This window comes from Struthio camelus, chromosome 2, assembly GCF_040807025.1.
Source record: "Struthio camelus isolate bStrCam1 chromosome 2, bStrCam1.hap1, whole genome shotgun sequence".
Taxonomy (NCBI): domain Eukaryota; kingdom Metazoa; phylum Chordata; class Aves; order Struthioniformes; family Struthionidae; genus Struthio; species Struthio camelus.
In genome coordinates, this window is record NC_090943.1 from 1,661,802 (window position 1) to 1,678,667 (window position 16,866).

Below are 16,866 nucleotides of genomic sequence, written 5' to 3' on the forward strand. Positions count from 1 at the left end.
AACACCAGCTAGGGAATTGAAAAACCTGGGATCATTTTAAAGCTGTGCCTTCCTTTCCAGCACCTCGGTTACAGTCCTTTTGTTCCTCCACTCCCACATACATCAGCGTAAGTAAAGGGTAACTACTGTGGGTTTGTTAATGGTAGAGGCAGTCACGCAGCATTGTAATGGGTAACTAGCCTGCTAGAAAGCTGGGGTGAAGCTGTTTCACTAGTGTCCCAGAGGAATAGTTTCTAAAGGTACAAAAGACACTAAAGTGCCCTCACTGGGACGCTGTACCATCAACTGACTCTAGTGAGACACGTCTGCTGAAACTGAAAAAGGGAAACGTTGAGTCAGTTTTGCCCTAGGTATTAATTCCCATGGCCAGCCAAGGCTTTGCAGCATGCCCCACCTGTAGTGCCTCATAAGCCGGGCAACTTATTTTACAGGCAAAGTGAATGATGAGTCTCGGGAGATGCAGACCCCATTACCATGCCGGCAGGAGACACCCTCCTTCGCCCCAAGCCAGCCACAGACAACTAAAGCTTTGTGGCTGTCTGTCTTTCTGCCCTAACCCCAAAAGAGGGGAACGCCACACTATCCTGCCACCAAACCCTCCTTCTGGGCGCTTGCTCTCGTGGGTGAGCAGAAAGCACAGCGGAAACATGAGCCGCTTACCTCTCTCTGAGAAAAGTGCAGCAGGCATCCTTGATATTTTGCAGCTGAAGGAAACTTGCCCCCATGAGCAAAGACTGGACGTTCTGCTGGTCTATTGCTAGGTGACCGTTGTAGGCAAAGTTGATCAGAGCCTCAAGTGCACTAAAGGAGGAGGGAAAGGGCAGAAAATCCATTGCGTGCAAACCAATTAATTAACCTAGCACGACACGCTACTAACAGAAAAATCCTGTCTAGATCAGTTCATAAGGTAGGTTCATAAGATGGTAGGATTTTAAGTCTGCAGACTTGCACGGACAACGCAGAGTCCTGCAAAGCCCTCGCAACCATCTGCATATCCTCTCTCGGATGCCTCGGAAGATACCTGGGATCCATCCCCTGCATGACGATCTCATCCTGTTTGCACTCCATCATGTCGTTGGTGAACATGGCATGGAAGTACGGGATGGAAGCTGCCAGCACAATCCGGTGGGCACTGAATTTATGGTCCCCTACCTAAAAGCGGACAAAACGAGAAGGAGGAAAGATCAGCACCATCCACCACTAACCGCAGAATCCAGATTTACTGTAATACAGCTCTGCCAGTCCAGCAGTAACTGGGGGCTGAAAGTCAGACCATTTCCACCTGCGAACATGACAGCAGCCTGTCTCTTTAGAACTGAATTCAGCCTTTTGAATCCAGTTTTTCCGTCTCCTCATAAGCTACCATGACAATTGAACTGGGCAAAGATGACACAGTATTGCACACTAACAGTGGGCCATCTCCAGACTGCTAATAAGGAAAAGCCAGGTTCACTCCATCATGTGTGCAGATTAACCCGCTACTCCACTGCACAGGGAAGTTTCAAACCTAGATCTGCTTCCCTCACCCGCTCTGCACAGGAAACATTCACCCATGGTCGTGCTTCACATAACGCCCTCCCCACAACATCCGACAGTCAGGATTTCCACGTCACCCACCTGTTCCCGAGACACCCTCGACACAGGAAAACAGCCACGAAGGCCAGACGCTCAGCGTGCGTCACCGAGTGCAGTTACTCTGCAGAATTAAAAGCTGGGCTAATTGACTGCTACTTCCTTTTCCTTAGCTCTTCCCCTGAACCGATGACCAGCTTACAGGTTAAAGCCCATGCCCTTTTCTTGTTGGATGTCCGTTTTGCATCTTCAGCTCATGCTCAGCATCACTCGCCTTCAGTAGAACCTGGAGGCTCAATGGCTCATCTCCTTCAAATCTGTGTAGGCTCACTTTCACCTGCTCTACTAAATCAGCTCACACTTATATCCTCTAAAGAGCGTTTCTGAGCTGTAAGGAGTGAGACCTGGAAGGCGCTTCTTGGGTCTCCGACTCCAGTTCTCGCTCCTGCGGACGCTACACGATACTTCATCCTCTTCAAAATTATACAGGCTTTTGTTCTGATTCTTTGGTGGTTTGGAGGTTTTTCCGATTTCCAGGCTAACTACACTCATACCAGCTTATTCCCATCTGAGTTTGTGCCAAAACTGCCCCCTCTCCGCACTTGCGAGCAAGATGTTCCCTTTTGAGCTTGGTTTTGCTGGGTCAAACAAGCTGAGCACAGTAGGACCTCTCCTCTCCAGGTCACCCTAAAAGCCCTTCTCTTTTTACTCTATGCTTCTCATCAACTTTTCACAGCAGCTTATTAACAAAAATGTTTGCATTTGGGGTTTTCATGGTTACCAACGGTGCCTTGCCTCTCCCTCTAGGCCCGGAGCTATCAACCTCACTAAATACAACTTGCTGGGTATTTAGAGATCAAAACACCTGACACATTAAAAAAAAAAGGGGGAATCAGGCACTATAAAACATGCATAAATGGTTTTTTTTTTTTTTGCTTTTTTAAAAAAGCATACTCTTTTACAAATGCTGTTTTGCTTTTTTCAAACCCGCTTGACCATTTGGCTGCTGCTTGTACAAGTCTGCCTGCACGACCGGGACGTGCAGACAACCGGGAGCTGCTCGCTTTTAGTACGCGGTCAGCTCGCAGCACTGTTTGCCTCAGCTGCAGGGACCAGCCAGCTCTGATAGGGCTTTCCAATTTAAAACAGCACTCTCTCTTTGCTTTAGCGCTCTGCTCCCTTTGCTGTTAACTCGGTTACTAACTTATCATACTTCACCTCCACTTCCTGCCCTCACGTGGCGGCGCTGAGCAGGAGGAGACGAGCTCCCAAGGAAGCCGAACAGCAGCCGGAGCGCGGTGGAGAAAGAAGAAGGACTGAACGAGACTTGCTTGGCAAACGAGGACAAAGATCTCCAGGAGAGAGGCAGAGGAAATGGAAAAGAACAAGGTAAAACATGAGGACGGATGTTTTATAGCAGCGGAGATGGTAAGACCAAGCATGGAAGTTACAGAAGAGCAGCAAGACTCCCACAGCTCTACGAAAGCAAGCACTGGGCCACAGCAAGGGCATCAACTCTCAGTCCCACACCATGCAGAAACATCCCCAGCTTTCTTCTAGCCACGTGACAGAGATGGCGATCTCTGGCAAAAGGAAGTGAGGCTTTTAGGGCTCGCAAAGGAGCCCGTGGTCAGAGGGGACTGAGCTCAAGGTCGCAAGCCCTGCTCTGTTTGAGTCATCAACGCTGTCAGTGCCTCTCACTACAGGGTTTTGCGCTCTAATTTTAAACAGCCGCTCGTAAGCGAACACAAACTCTGTCCTGGTCTCTTTAACGTAAGATATTTTAAAACACTTATAAATACACTGTTTGATGAGAAAAAGCCTGCAAGAGGAAGGAAATCTGATTCAAGAACCTCTGCCCCTCTGAAAGCTAACGAAATCTCACTGTGTCCATGGGTGCTTGGTTTTCATTTCCTTCTCCCTATGGCCAATTGCCAAGTTCAATGCATGTACATATCGAGGACTTTGCTGCTCTCTGTATCTTCATGCAAGCTAGTGTCCAAAGTGCTGCTCACGAGAGAAACACAAGAATTACACCGTTAAGGTACATAAATAGAGCTACGCAACCTGTTATGAAAGAAACTGCAAGGGTTCAGCAAGAGTGAACGAGGCTGATCCTGTTCTGGGGTGGAGGACAGACCAGATGGCCTCCTGGGGTCCCTTCCAGGTTGTCCAGTAGGGTTTGAAAGCTAAGCATTTACTGCAGAAGCGCCGATTTCCGCGCAATTCACTGCTCTCTTTCTGTACGCTACAGAAGCAAAGCCAACGTTTTGGCAGAGCACAGGCACCTCAACCGGTAAATAAAAGCACCACTGCTTCGGTATTCAGCCTGCTGCCATGAGGCTTCAGCACAGTGCTTCAGGAGCTCTCATTTTGGGACTTCTTGTTGGGGAAAGGTTTAGCTGTGACCAGCTGCAACCTTGATGACCAAGATAACTAATTTGCTGCTCAACCCACCCACAGTCCGGCTGAGAGGCTCAGAAACGCCTGACCTGTTCAGCAAGCTCCACGGGCTCGCGCGTTCTCCAGCCCCTTCCTACCCTGCGGATGAAGCCGCTCTGCCAGCCAGGCCCACATCAGCTGCTGCCAGCCCCGTCTACCTGCTACTGACGGGAGGAATAAAACGTCTGTAAAGTATATCCTAACAGCATTACACACGCCATCCATCAGGCTGGTGCATCATGCATGCAAAAGGCAGAAGCTGCAGGAGCTCAGCAGTGCAACCAGGTCCATCTTTCCTGCTTCCCCAGCTCTGAACCATCACGTATAGAGAAAGGTCTAAGTGTTATCACCCTTATTTTAGAGCTGGAGGACTGCCAAGGCTGCTAAAGCTACAGGTATATGCCCACAAAGGAAGTCTGCAGCACAGGAGAGGCTTGTCAAAGCCCTCGGTCAAGGATAAGGGGCTGATAAACACCCCAGTCTGTTTTTTTTTTTTTTTTCCCTCCATACTAGGTACATTTCTTCTTTGAAATATATTTTGCTGAAAATTTTTTAAACTAACTCAGATGACTGCAGTGGTGGGAGCTCAAGACTGCAGCTCCGGACCTCCACCTCCTACTCGCAGCACAAGTGTTTTCTTTGACCTTGCCTCTCTAACATGTATATTAAAACCACATCTCCACGGCCTGCGTTTCTCCCTAGGAAAGGCAGCAATGGACCAAAATCACGACAGATGCTTTACAGCCCAGCGGGGCGAGTCCAAACACAACGGATTTTAGCACTGTCCAAGAGTCCATGCGAAGCAGAGGCTTTCCAACATGAAAGTTCTCCAGTTCTCCTCTCCCGGAAAGGCTGCACGGCTTCAGGGACGCCTCGCAGTGATCTCACCTCATGACGGGCTGCCATCAAATAGCCTCACTGCAAATAATACGTCTGGTTATTGCAAAAGCAATCATTTCGAGTCATTCAGCAAGATTCCAGCCACGCTAACGAGAGCCGTTTCATCACAGGGTGAGAAACACCCCGTACCTGGGCAGCACCACCCTTTCGGCTCTGAGCTGCACAGCGTCTCAAAGGGGCAGCCTCCTTTCTCGGGAGGGCATTCCCGCTTCTTTAGGGAAAAGATTTTACAGTGGGGAATGCCCCGTTTAACGGCGTAACTGCAGGGGGGCTGACCCCGCACGGGCAAGGCCGAGTTTGAACTGATCGGGAGGCTGTTTCGACTGCCTGCAGCGAGAAACCTCAACTAACTCCCCGAGCAGGGCGAAATGTCCTACCCCGGCTCGTTCCCCACCTACGCGTGGGGCACGGCTTGCTGATGCTGCCGAAGCAGTGCAGCGGGGCCGTCCCTTTCACGGACGGCTAACTGCTTCCCTTGCACGGGCGCTAATGCTGGCCTGACCTTGCGATGAGCCAGTTCAGGGAAATAAAACAGAAATGAGCTTTACCAAAAAAAGGGAATAGTTTTCTGCTGGCTTAGCAGGGGAAGGAGGAGGAGGAGGAGGACTGGCCCCTGTGCTCAACAGCTAGATCTGCGCAGCCTGTATCGCAAACGGCTGATGCAGCTGCGCGGTGTGATCACTGCCAGCTGAAGGGAAGCTGTTCCCTGGTACTGGGCGGCACGAAACGTGCAATTCTTTTTTTTCTATTTTTTTTTTTTTTTAAACTTGCTCCTATAATGATAGAGGGCCCTCAGGGAGATTTATAAATTGGGATCTCTGGTCTAGAAACTATCATTATGTTCCTACCATAAACACTTAATGCCAGGTCCTGAAGGAACAACTAAACTCCTCGCTGCTGGCAAACGACAGTTCCTGTTTTTCCTGTACAAGGCAAAAAACACTTCTGGAGATGAACACACACACACACACACACACTGCACGCCCCCTCAATTCACCCTTGCATCTTAGGATCCAAAACGTGCTCCCCATCTCCAGAGTCAATCGATTTTTTTCTTTTGATCAAACCAGTATGCCTTCCCATGCCTGCAGCCTGATGGAGTCGAGCTACCGTCAGGTAAGTCTAATGCTAAAGCGATAAAGAACTCACGTTCTTCTTGATATCATTTCCACGCTACCCCAAGAGGCTTTCATCTGCCCGAAGTCTGCCGCAGGCTTGCCCACGAATTGTAGGAATATCAGCAGAACAGGAGAAAAAGCAGAAAACGCTTCGCCTGGTTGAGTAAAACCCCATCCCTGCACTCCCTGAGCAATAGTGCAGCCGGCAGGGACATTCTGTTCAGCTCTTGTTTTGACTTTACAAAGCAGCTCTAACACAACAGTGCAACGCTTGGAACCGACTGCCCTCTTCAGCCGCATTCAAAAGATCTCCCAAAGGAATTTCCCCTTTTATTTGACATTTAGATACAACTGCATACGCTCCGAGACCAAAGCATCCAGAGAACGGGATCGTTCAACATGCAACTTCCTTTAAAGCAGCCCTTTACGGAAGGTAGGATGCAGCCAGCCTCGAGCTCTGGCATCTTCTGCAGCAGCAGCTCCCTCTCAGCAGCAGGATTTTTATTACGTTTCTGGTGCCACAAGGCAAACTGCTGAGAAGCTTCTGTAGGCTGCGACCGCGTTCAGCGTTTGGCCTCGCTTGCTCTGGGTCATCACGCGACATGCAGCTAAACCAGAAACTTGCTGGGGGATTCCAGCTCACAGCTGAAGGTGGAAGCTCCCATTTGCAGTAACAGCCTGTTTCACGGCAACACCTGCAAAGCTACAGAAATCAGGCACTCTTGGTGAGGTAGATGCAATTCAGTACATTTATCTTTCACTTTTAGAGCCCGGAGTTCAAGACTTATCTCCGGGCACAAACTAAATTATTGCAGACTTGATCACATCCATATCACTACACCAGAATTAGCAAGACTCTTAAAGCTCCATTTATGAAAGTGCCACAAGGTGAAACGCCCCAGGAACTCCCCATCGGGGCTGGCAAAGGCACTGGGAAGAGGCTTGAGGATAAGTCTTTCAGGCAGCTTAGCTTTCAAAGGATTTCTGCCTTTATAGAAGGATATACTGTCTCACAATATGTAGTAGGATCCTTTCTTTTAACTCAAGAGATAGTTTACCAGAAACGTGAACAAAACCACTGCTTGCAAAGCAGCGTTTCTGACCATAAGTTTTACAGAATGCTCTTCTAATATGTTTTCTAGCCGATTAATGAAAAGCACGTTCTCCATTACACTCCCACGTCCGCAAAATGTTAATAAGTTCCAGGGCACAATGAAGCTTTCTCCATAGAAAAATGGTGTAGGTGTAATAAAGACATCTATTATTTTCGTGACATCATTACGCTGCATAGCTGAGAAGTCTCTTGAGTTCTCTGCTGCAAAGACCTTTAAAAACAATTCTTTCTTAACACAATACTGGCATCCAAGTGACAGAGAAGCCACACTAGAAATTAAGTTAGTGCCCAATGAACTGTAGCAACATTTTGCTAGCAGGAAGATAACAGAACATTTCAGTTTAAGGGATCTTGTATCAGAATTCAGGCATTCAAATAAACATCCTTCCTTCATTCCCCTTCCCACCCAACTAAAAGCTGGACAAGACACGAAAGAGATTAGGTCAGACTTGGCATTTGCAAAACCAAGAGGTTGATCCCATTAAGTCACGGGTCCCTCTGGTCTAGATTAATTACGGGTCCTGCTGATAAAACGGTAACTAATAGTAGCTTCGAACCAGGAAGGACATCCCTTCTGCAAGTACAACACCAACGCGTGTTTGCGGATCACTCGCTTCCAGTTCAAAGGAGCCAGATTACTTTTCTGGACTCCAATCTCAACTTCCTGGAAGGTGAGGGGAACACATCCAGAGCGGATTGCCTCCAACCCTGCGCTCTTGCAAGCTCCTGAAGGACCAACCAGAAGCACTGCTTAGCTATCCCACAGTATCCTCGCATCCCCTACTTCCAGCTGGGCAAGAAGCAGCATACGCCACTGCTCAGACACAAGTACATGCTCATCTGCCACATGGCCAGCCATCAGGTTAAACACCCAGGTCACTGAAGCGCACCTTAGGCTGCAGGACAGGTTTTCGCTCTTCTCTTCTACTCACCTACCAATTCTCACAATTTTCCTTTGACCAGCTTGCTCAAAGGGACAGAGATGAAACAAGACTAAAAGTTGATGAAACAACATGAAAAGACGAAATAACTAAAGATGAAACAAAACAGAATGGCTGACGAATGCCACGCAGATCTTGGTTTTCTATTAAGGAAAGCAAACTAAAACCAGCACCAATGCGTTTGGAACTCACGTATTAGGCCACACATTTTATGTCACGTTCAAAGAAGCCAAGCAAAAACCTCAGCGCAAAAATGCCCTGCTTCTACTAATGCTTCAGGTATAATGTCTATTTAAAGCACCAGAAATACTTGTCTCAATATTAGCTGAACAACACTTAGACTAACTGAGATGTGGAGGTGAAAGAACAAGTCCAATTACCATCCCAAGTAGCTTGTTACTTCTGTATGACATGATTTAAACAAGATTCTTAACCAAAAGGTCTCACGCGTGTAAAAGATTATCTGTTTTTACAATTTGTCAGCTGGCCCAATAGAGATATTCTCTGTCCTACAAAGGAGAGAGGATCTCACAAATCTTAAGGAAACGCTTAAAGATCTCACAAATGTGCTTTAACATCTGCAGAGCAATCAGGAGCAGGGTTTTCCACAGACCCCGATGATATTAGGCATGCAGCATAAGCTGTCTGGAATTCCACTTATCTGCCTCGGAGGGACAAAGGGAGGTTCTTCCACCTCTGAGCAGCTTGCCAGCAACAGCTCTCGCGCGCGCATCTGTTAGAGTTTGGAGAGTTTCACGTTAGCACTTTACTGTAGGAAAAATACAATTAGAACAGTCTCTTTACAGGGAGGAAAGCCAACCGGACTATCACCTGCCGGTCTGATTCAGCTTGTATATGAAACAAATAAAGTGCTTCCAAGCTGTGGAGAGGCTATCTCGCCAGGCTTGCATTATTTTTTAGAGATTTTTCTAATTAGTCATAGTTAGTCATGGAAATGTGGCATTCAAGCTATTCAAAACCAAAAGAGCAGCAGCAACAATGAGAGCAGCTCGCATTAACTTAGCTCTTTGCGGGTTCAAGAAGACACAAACCTCCTCTCTTTTGACAGAGGTTTATCCGAGATTGCAGCCTGGCACTCAGTTCTGCTGTCTCAGATTGAACTGAGCAGGAGCTATAAAGACATTTGCTCCCCCAGAATTCATCAATGAAAAACACTACCGGTATTCCTTCCCTGCTTTACCAAGTGGTGCAGTCCACAGGCTTCCAGCAAACTGCTAATGCCTCCCCTGAGAGCATTTGTACCTTGGACTGAAACAGAGAAGCAAACTCCAGAAAACAAAATTGCCCAAGCAGCTTTCATCTCGACAGGACACTTGCATGCAAAAAAAAAAAAAGTTCAGGAAGAAACACAAACGCTGAGTAGCTACTTTTATGCAATGAAAAAGCAGAAGAATCTCCAAATCAGGGATTAACATCCCTAAATACCTCTATTCCTCAATGAACTGAAACGTTTTCCACTTTTGCAGTATTTTTCATTTGAGGACTCTAAAACGCTTTGAGAACACTAAAAAAAAAACATTGTAAATCCACTATAAAACAGGTGGGAGAGTTTCTACCGTGCCATTGTTACGCGCAGGAAACAGAAGCAACGAGGGCCCAGAACTTTAAAGCAGAGCATTTCTAATCCAATTAGCTTAGCAAATAGCTAATTGATTGTTACCAACAAGGTGAAACAGCAGCAGTGCTGGCACTAGAAATAACTGAACACAAATCGTATGTTTAGGCAGAAGCCGATTCAAATTGTCAAACGTTCTTCAGAAGGTACAGCTCTCGTGAGAGCCCGACGACTGCCAAGAAGGAAGGAGCACAACAGCACTGCAAACGGCAGCGCAGCCAGAAGTAACCCCAAGACCTCCAAACGTGAAGATAGCCTAAAAGATACTGCTTCGCATCCAGCTCCTGGGGAAAAACAGGCCAGCCGCAGGAAACAACGGACAGAAATCACACGTTACTGATTTCATCCTAAAAGCAGGGTTTCATCCAAGATTTCAAAGAGCATAGTCTAAAACTTAAAATAGCTCTCAGTCTTCAAGGCACTCGACACATCCATGCACGTAGTTAAAAGCCTCAAACTCCACACTCAAAGACAGCACCTTCCTTTCCGCACCCTTGATGACTGCTTTATGCTTGGCGTTTTCTCCGGCACAGGCGCAACCACAATCTCCTTTTCTAATCAGACCAATACTGGGTGGGGAGAGAAACACAGGTCTCACTTGTAGAGCAGAAGACTTTCGGTAGGGCTTCACTGGTCAAGTTGGCAAAACTGGCAAACAGCTTTTTACCAGGCAAGGCCACGCTGAGACAGGATCTAGCAACCCTGGAAGAAGAGAACAACGGCAGAGCTTTGGCCTTCACAAGCAAAACCCCCTTTCCACCAAAGGAAAATTAACCAAGAGTAGTCACAGAACAAGGTGTGCCGCCTCTTCTTCCCTCCTCCTCTAGTTTATTTGCAAGCGGTTTTACCACAGCACCCTAAAAATTCTTCTCCGTGTAAACACTTCAACCACCTCAGAGAGTCGCCAAAGGCAGCTTGAAAGGACAGAGCCTCTCTTCAAGAGGAGCTAAGCAGGGAAGGAGACCTCGATGAACCCTTCATGAGCCTCATGGAAGAGGCATAGCCCCGTTACTGCCCTGTGCAACTGCGTTTTCACACAGACAGCCGTGAGAAGCAGCGACAGAGCTCCCTAAGCCGCGCTTGACTGCTCAGAGATCCAACGGCGCCAGGCAAATCAGCACTTCTTGCTTTTAATCGCGTCCAGAACGAGCTGTCGCACGTTGCTGAGGCAGCACCGTCTTCTGTGGAGCAATGCGCACGGCAGCAACACGGTTTCTCAGAAACGAGAACAAATTCTGCCCCGCGAATCTACTGCACTGGATGAATTAATGCTTGTCTTGCTTTACAAGGGTAATCATTAAGATAAACAAACAGGGAGAACCAACACTTCCTAACAATTTGAGATCTGTTTGTACAGCAAACACTACTGTAGGCTGGGAGAATCATTTACAGTCATTGACCCCAACGCTGATATCGGTAAGGAGGCCACTGAACAACTGAACGGTGCTACAACGATGTTGTTTGTTCTCGTTTCGGCTGCGAGGCCGGACACGAGTCACATCGCAAGGAACCACATTTCTGGCCCAAGGCAGTGTTTGGCCGTTTTTATTTTTCACGGGACACAGTCTGAAAATACTCGGTGGGAAAATACGACAACAAACTTGCGTAAATGGTGCAACGCACATCAGGATCCACCACACTCTTTTTCAGGTATTGACTTCAAACGCTTCTTGATACTGTCCCTTCCTCAGTTTTGAGCGGTGAGTATTCAGGCGCTGTCCCCGCTGGACAACTCACTTTGTAGGCTCCTTGTACAGCTAGACATTTCACTGGATGTACAGCTTCATCAACACATGCAGAAAGCGTTCGCGAGCAAGGTCAAGGAAAAGCACGTTTTACGTCAGCCCTGCGTTCACGGTGGCTAACTGTGAACATTCAAAGACGCCACCAAAGTTAAGCTAATAAAAATTACCTCTCAAGCATTCAGCAGAGCATACTAAGTAAGTTAGAGAAGGCACCTTGCACCAAACAACTGGGAAGAAAGTCTTGGCTCAGACACAGCAGACAGCATTAATTCAATTGCTGTGGGACACACAGGTCAACGTGAGAAATCAGACGTCAAGAGGCAGAAGCGGCAAACAAGTAGAAACGTTCTGACTTTACGATTTAATACCACGAGAGGAATCAAACCAACAAAGGACTTTGGTTCAAATGAACTTCCTAGCTTTTCCTTGTGCATTCACAGCCTCAGAATCAATGTGGAAATACACTGTCAGTCCTCTATCAAAAATATCAGTTGAAATTGGGATCTTTCTTAGGTATAGTACAGAAATACCCAAGCAGTGGAGGGAGAAAGCTAAGACTCAAGAATGACAGAGACATCTTTTTTAATAGATAGTAAAACTTTGTAGAGAGGACAGGCTCTACACCCTCCCCAGGTAACATTTTGCTCCAGGGACTCTTGATATAAACAAAAGGGAAAAAGGAAAACGGGGACAACATGATGTCTTCATCCACAAAGCTGCCCAGCACAGTCAGAACACACATTATAACAACTGCACTAGAGATCCCTTTCAGCCCTCAAGATTTCAAAAGTTTCCCCGCTCTGCAGTGGAAGAAGTATAAAGTAAAATAAAATAAGTAAGACTGAAAAAGCACTTTGGTATGATAGGTCAATAGGAATGGAATTCAGAGCACGTTTGGCAGAACAATGGTCGGGGCACTTATTTGAGATGAGATAAACCCAGGCTTATATACCTCCATTTCTATTGTCTTCATCCTGACAGCGCCAAACAGTTCCAGACAGAGGATCCTTGCCCTGGGACAGCCCATCGCCAGCTCACCGTGGTGTTTGCTTGAGATGGGGGAGGCTCAGCCAGTTCCAGGATTTGAGAATCCCTGAAACGTGAAGTCATCTCGCACGCTTCAACGCGGGCAGTCTAGCTCCGAGAAAACGGCATTCTCCAGAACAAACTGCTTTTGTCAAAAAATTCTCCTGGCTATGCCAGGATGGTTACTGGCACACCATCACAGCTAACACGTCTCAGAAGCTACAACGTCGGACAATAAGGAACAGCAAACGGCTGCGCTCTTAATAATAAGTGCTTTTGTCTGTGAAGTAATCACTCATCCCAGGAGGCACCGAACTGCGTATCACAGGCATGCACCCCAGGCCCAGCCATCCTGCAGCCCCCACAGCAAGCACAATCCCTGCAGACTTCCCTCCAGCCGCAGGAGGTAGGTGAAAAGTTTCGCGGTGAGTAGGCTGGGAAACACCTTCATGTTTAATTAGACTGGAGAGCGAATCCTGTAATGACTCAACCAACCCTACGAATTGCGTATTACACACACCCCACAACAAATTCCTCCCCCCCGTCAACTCCTAGTCCGTAGGTCTAGAGAACGGCTCCTACCCAAAAGGACTTAGTTCCTCCCTGTTGTCCCCGGGATAAAACACTGGCTGGAGCAGAGCAGAAGTCGGTCCATAAACCTCCACCAACCTCGACCCAGAGCGCGACACCCCAAATTCCTCCTCAGTGCCTGGACCCTCTGCACTGAGGGCATCATCGTAGCTAGCCAAAAGGTGTTTCCTCCCAAAACAGGACTTCAAGTCAACTCGCTCGAAGTGGATACTGCAAGAACCGCAACGGCCGGAGCTACACAAGCAGCCTGGGAGACCTGGCCATCTCCCGCCGCCAGCCTGCCACATCCGGGACCACAGAGCGCCTGCGACGGGGCGTCATCGGCACCAGCACCCACCCTGGCCCGGTGCTCAGCATCCCCATCACCCACCACAAGGCCCCACAAAGTCCCCCCAACTAGGGTTGGTGGGGGAGGCCCTCAGCTGCTCCCTCCCTGGTCAAAGAGGGTCAGGGGGGCCCTCAGTTACCCCCACCCGCCCTGCTAGAGGGGGGCCCCAACTTCTCCCTGGCAAAGGGGGTTGGGGGGCCCTCAGCTACCCTCACCTGCCCTGCTAGAAGGGGACCTCAGCTCCCCCCTTCTCCCCCTGCCTAAAGGGGATCAGGGGAGCCCTCAGTCACCCCCCCCACACCCTGCTCGGGGGGGGGGCCCAAATCCTCCCTTACCCCCTACCAAAGGTGGTTGGGGGGTGCTCAGCCGCCCCCCACCCGCCCTGCTCGAGTTGGGGCCCCACCTCCTCCTTTCCCCCCTGCCAAAGGTGGTGGTGGTGGGGGGGGGCTCAGTTGCCCCCCCACCCGCCCTGCTCGAGGGAGGCTTCAGCTCACCCCCACCAAAGGGGCCCAGCTGCCCCCCTGCCGCCCCGCCATAGGGGACCCTCGGCTGCCCCGCTCCCCCTGAGCGCCCCCAGCCCCATCTCCGCCCCCAGCACCCCCCCTGTCCCCTCCCCGGCGGGGCTGAGCCGCCATGCCGGGGGCGGCGGGCCGGGCCGGGCCGCACCTTGAGGGTCACGTCGCAGAGCTTGCCCTGCCGCCGGATCTCGCCCATCACGCCGTAGCCGCGGCTGGGTAAGTCGCCGACCGAGAAGTGCACCAAGTCCTCGGGGTCCAGCTCCGGCTCGACCGCCGCCGCCGCCGCCTCCAGCATCTTCCCGGCCGCCGCGCCGCGCTGCCTCTGCACAGCGCCTTCGCCTCCCCCGCGCCCTGTCCCCGCCCGGCCGCCGTAACGCCCGCTGTCCCCGCCCGGCCGCCGTAGCGCGGCGCCCTCGCCGCAGCCGCCCCGCGCTCCGGCGGAAACACCCGCCCACTTCCGCCTCGCCTTCACTTCCGGCCGCTGCCATGGCAACGGCGTCCCCGGCCGCGGCCCCCTGGCGGGCGGCGCTCAGGTAGGTGCGGGGCTGCGTCGTCCCTCGGCCTCGCTCCCTCGCCAGGGCCTGTCGTCCCCTTAGGCCTCGGTCCCCTTCCTCAGGGTCTCGTTCCCCCCCGTCTCATCTTCACCCCCCAGGGTCTCGCCTCCCCCCCCTTCTTCAGGGTTTCGTTTCTCCCCTCCCCCCCCCAGGGTCTCGTTCCCCCCCCCTTTCCTCAGGGTCTCCCCCCCCCCTTCTTCAAGGTCTCGTTTCTCTCCCCCCCAGGGTCTCATCCTCCCCCCCCTTCCTCAGGGTCTCGTTTCTCTCCTCCCCCCCAGGGTCTCATCCTCCCCCCCCCCCCTTCCTCAGGGTCTCGTTCCCCCTCCTGCCACTGCTTCAGGGTCTCATCCCCCCCGCTCCTTCCTCAGGGTCTCGTTTCTCCCCTTCCCCCCCCCCCAGGGTCTCATCCCCTCCCTTTTCTCAGAGTCTCGTTCCCCCCTCCCCCTTTTCTCAGGGTCTCGTCGCCCCCCCCCCCCTTTTCTCAGGGCTCCTATCCCTTCTCTTTTCCTCTGGGACCCCCCTGCTTCCTCCCCACCCTCTCAGGCCTCCCCTTCCTATCAAGGCCTTGTCCTCTCTTTAAGGCCTTGTTCCTCCCTCCCCCCCCCCTTCCTCTGCCCAGGTCCTGCCATCTCCTCAGATCTCATCCTTCTCCCACCCCAATCCTCATTTCTTCCCCACCCCCCAGGCCTTCCTCCTCATCAAGGCCTTGCCTCCCTCCTCAGGCCTTGTGTCCCCCCCGCCACGCAACCTCAGCCTGGTGGTCCCTTTCCCTGTCCCCACAGCCCCTTTCCATCCCTGGCCACTTTCTGGACTACCTCCTGTTGCCCTTGTCCCCAGTGACATCCACGTGGCTGTCTGTGGCACTTCTCCCCCATCCCGTCACCCGCATCCCACCTCTTTTGCTCTCTCACTTCTCATGGGACCGCGTTACCGGTGTGTCCCACGCTGTCTAGTCCTTTAGCACCCGCTCTGGGTAAGCAGCGGGTAATTTGGGGCCGTTTTCTCCTCCTTTTCCCTTTGGAGTGGAGGTGACACTGTGAGTATCGTGGCCTGGGCATTTAGATGTGCTGGGGCAGACCTGAACTTTTGATGTCTTTTGCTGTCTGGATTCAACTCTGAACTTGTCAATGGAGTTCAAATTCTAGAGGCCACGTCAGGGTCACCTCCAGAGCAGATTTAACACCCCCCCCCCCCCCCAGTTTACCTTTAGATTTGGCCCAAGCTTCTGTCCTTCTGCAGTGGATAAACTCGGGTCTCTCAGGTAGAACTGAAAACCACACTCCTACTACTCTGGGTACCCAGTAGCTGTCTGCGGGCACTTTCTGTGCCAGTCAGCGCCAAAATCTCTGAGCTTTCCCTTTGGCCTGCCTGTACTGCGTGGGCATGTTGGCATCTGTTTCCGCTGCAGAGATAACCGCATTTCCATTATTTCTGAACATACGTAGTCTGTTAATCTTGAGACCAACAGAGGGGGAGCCCTACTGTTTTCAGATGTTGTGCAAGGACTGACCAAGGAACTGGGGCCTGGCCCCTTGCTGTAAATAGCTTCAAAACCAGTGGCCTGATTTAAGTGTAGGCATGTGTTACACTCGTGGTGTTATGATTCTGTGCTATTTCTGTAGCACTAGAAATAAATACGGCATTACTCCAGGTGAAAAACAAGGCCTTTTGTCTCTTCTTGCTGTGAATTGTGATGGAGATTGTTGTTTTCCTTTGCTTGTAATATGTTACAGATGCTGAATGATGACTGATGGTGACGGCAAGCCTTGCTTTTGTCCTTTGAACATTTATATTTCAGCCTGAGGAGGATGTTTTAAGTGGTGAGACAGCCAGAGACATTTTTGGTTAGCTGACCGATAAACGTGCAGTTTTCTTTATCGCGCCTCAGTAAAAATTCCACTGCAGACAAAGAGCAATTAAAAATCAGATCAGTTGGATGCTTGGGGTATCGCTAATGAGCCGGAGAGCTTTTCATTTCTACATTATTGGTTAAGAGTCTGTCAGAGAGCTGAAACAGGAAACTTTATTCAATGATCTTTGTGAATCTCAGTCCGCGGCACAAAAACAGTGATCAGAATGGATAGTGAAAGGTATTCCTGCAGACACAGACAACAGAGAGGCTGAGGGCTTTCTGGGCTATGGAGGCTGAATGCCTTTACTTAACCATAGCTGTTTCGTTCCCATCTTCTGTTAATAATCTCATGAGTAATTGCTTTCTCCTAGCGCTGAACAATGGGCATTGTTACAGTGAGGAAAATTGCACGGATTCTGGATTTGTTCTGTCTCCCTCTGATTCACATTAGAGGTTTGCTTCTTCCCTTGCTCCTTTTTCCTGCCTTGCTTCTGGCTGCAGCTTTAAAGAAATAAGGCGCATATCCCTC

General features: G+C 50.2%; 2 protein-coding genes across 13 annotated transcripts in view; one reads left to right on the plus strand and one right to left on the minus strand.

Moving 5' to 3' along the window:
* The window catches only part of KLHL18 (kelch like family member 18), a 28,141-nt gene extending 12,337 nt beyond the window's left edge, over positions 1-15,804 (minus strand). Inside the window, exons 1-4 of one of the 7 annotated variants that reach the window (XM_068934036.1) lie at positions 10,499-10,931; positions 2,791-2,924; positions 1,022-1,152; positions 661-801 (exon numbers count right to left, since the gene is read on the minus strand). In XM_068934036.1, the coding sequence (XP_068790137.1) occupies positions 661-801; positions 1,022-1,086 (206 nt within the window). In that variant the 5' untranslated portion in view covers positions 1,087-1,152; positions 2,791-2,924; positions 10,499-10,931. Of the gene's footprint in view, positions 1-660; positions 802-1,021; positions 1,153-1,617; positions 5,113-10,498; positions 10,932-14,079; positions 14,298-15,689 lie in introns of those variants that run through there. The other 6 variants (XM_068934031.1, XM_068934030.1, XM_068934035.1 and 3 more) reach the window with 6 other exon arrangements.
* KIF9 (kinesin family member 9) overlaps positions 14,320-16,866 on the plus strand; it is a 30,324-nt gene continuing 27,777 nt past the window's right edge. For 3 of the 6 annotated variants that reach the window (XM_068934022.1, XM_068934026.1, XM_068934025.1), the window contains exons 1-2: positions 14,320-14,464; positions 16,219-16,305. The gene's annotated coding sequence lies outside the window, so the exon portion shown is untranslated. Of the gene's footprint in view, positions 14,465-16,218; positions 16,330-16,866 lie in introns of those variants that run through there. The other 3 variants (XM_068934024.1, XM_068934029.1, XM_068934023.1) reach the window with 3 other exon arrangements.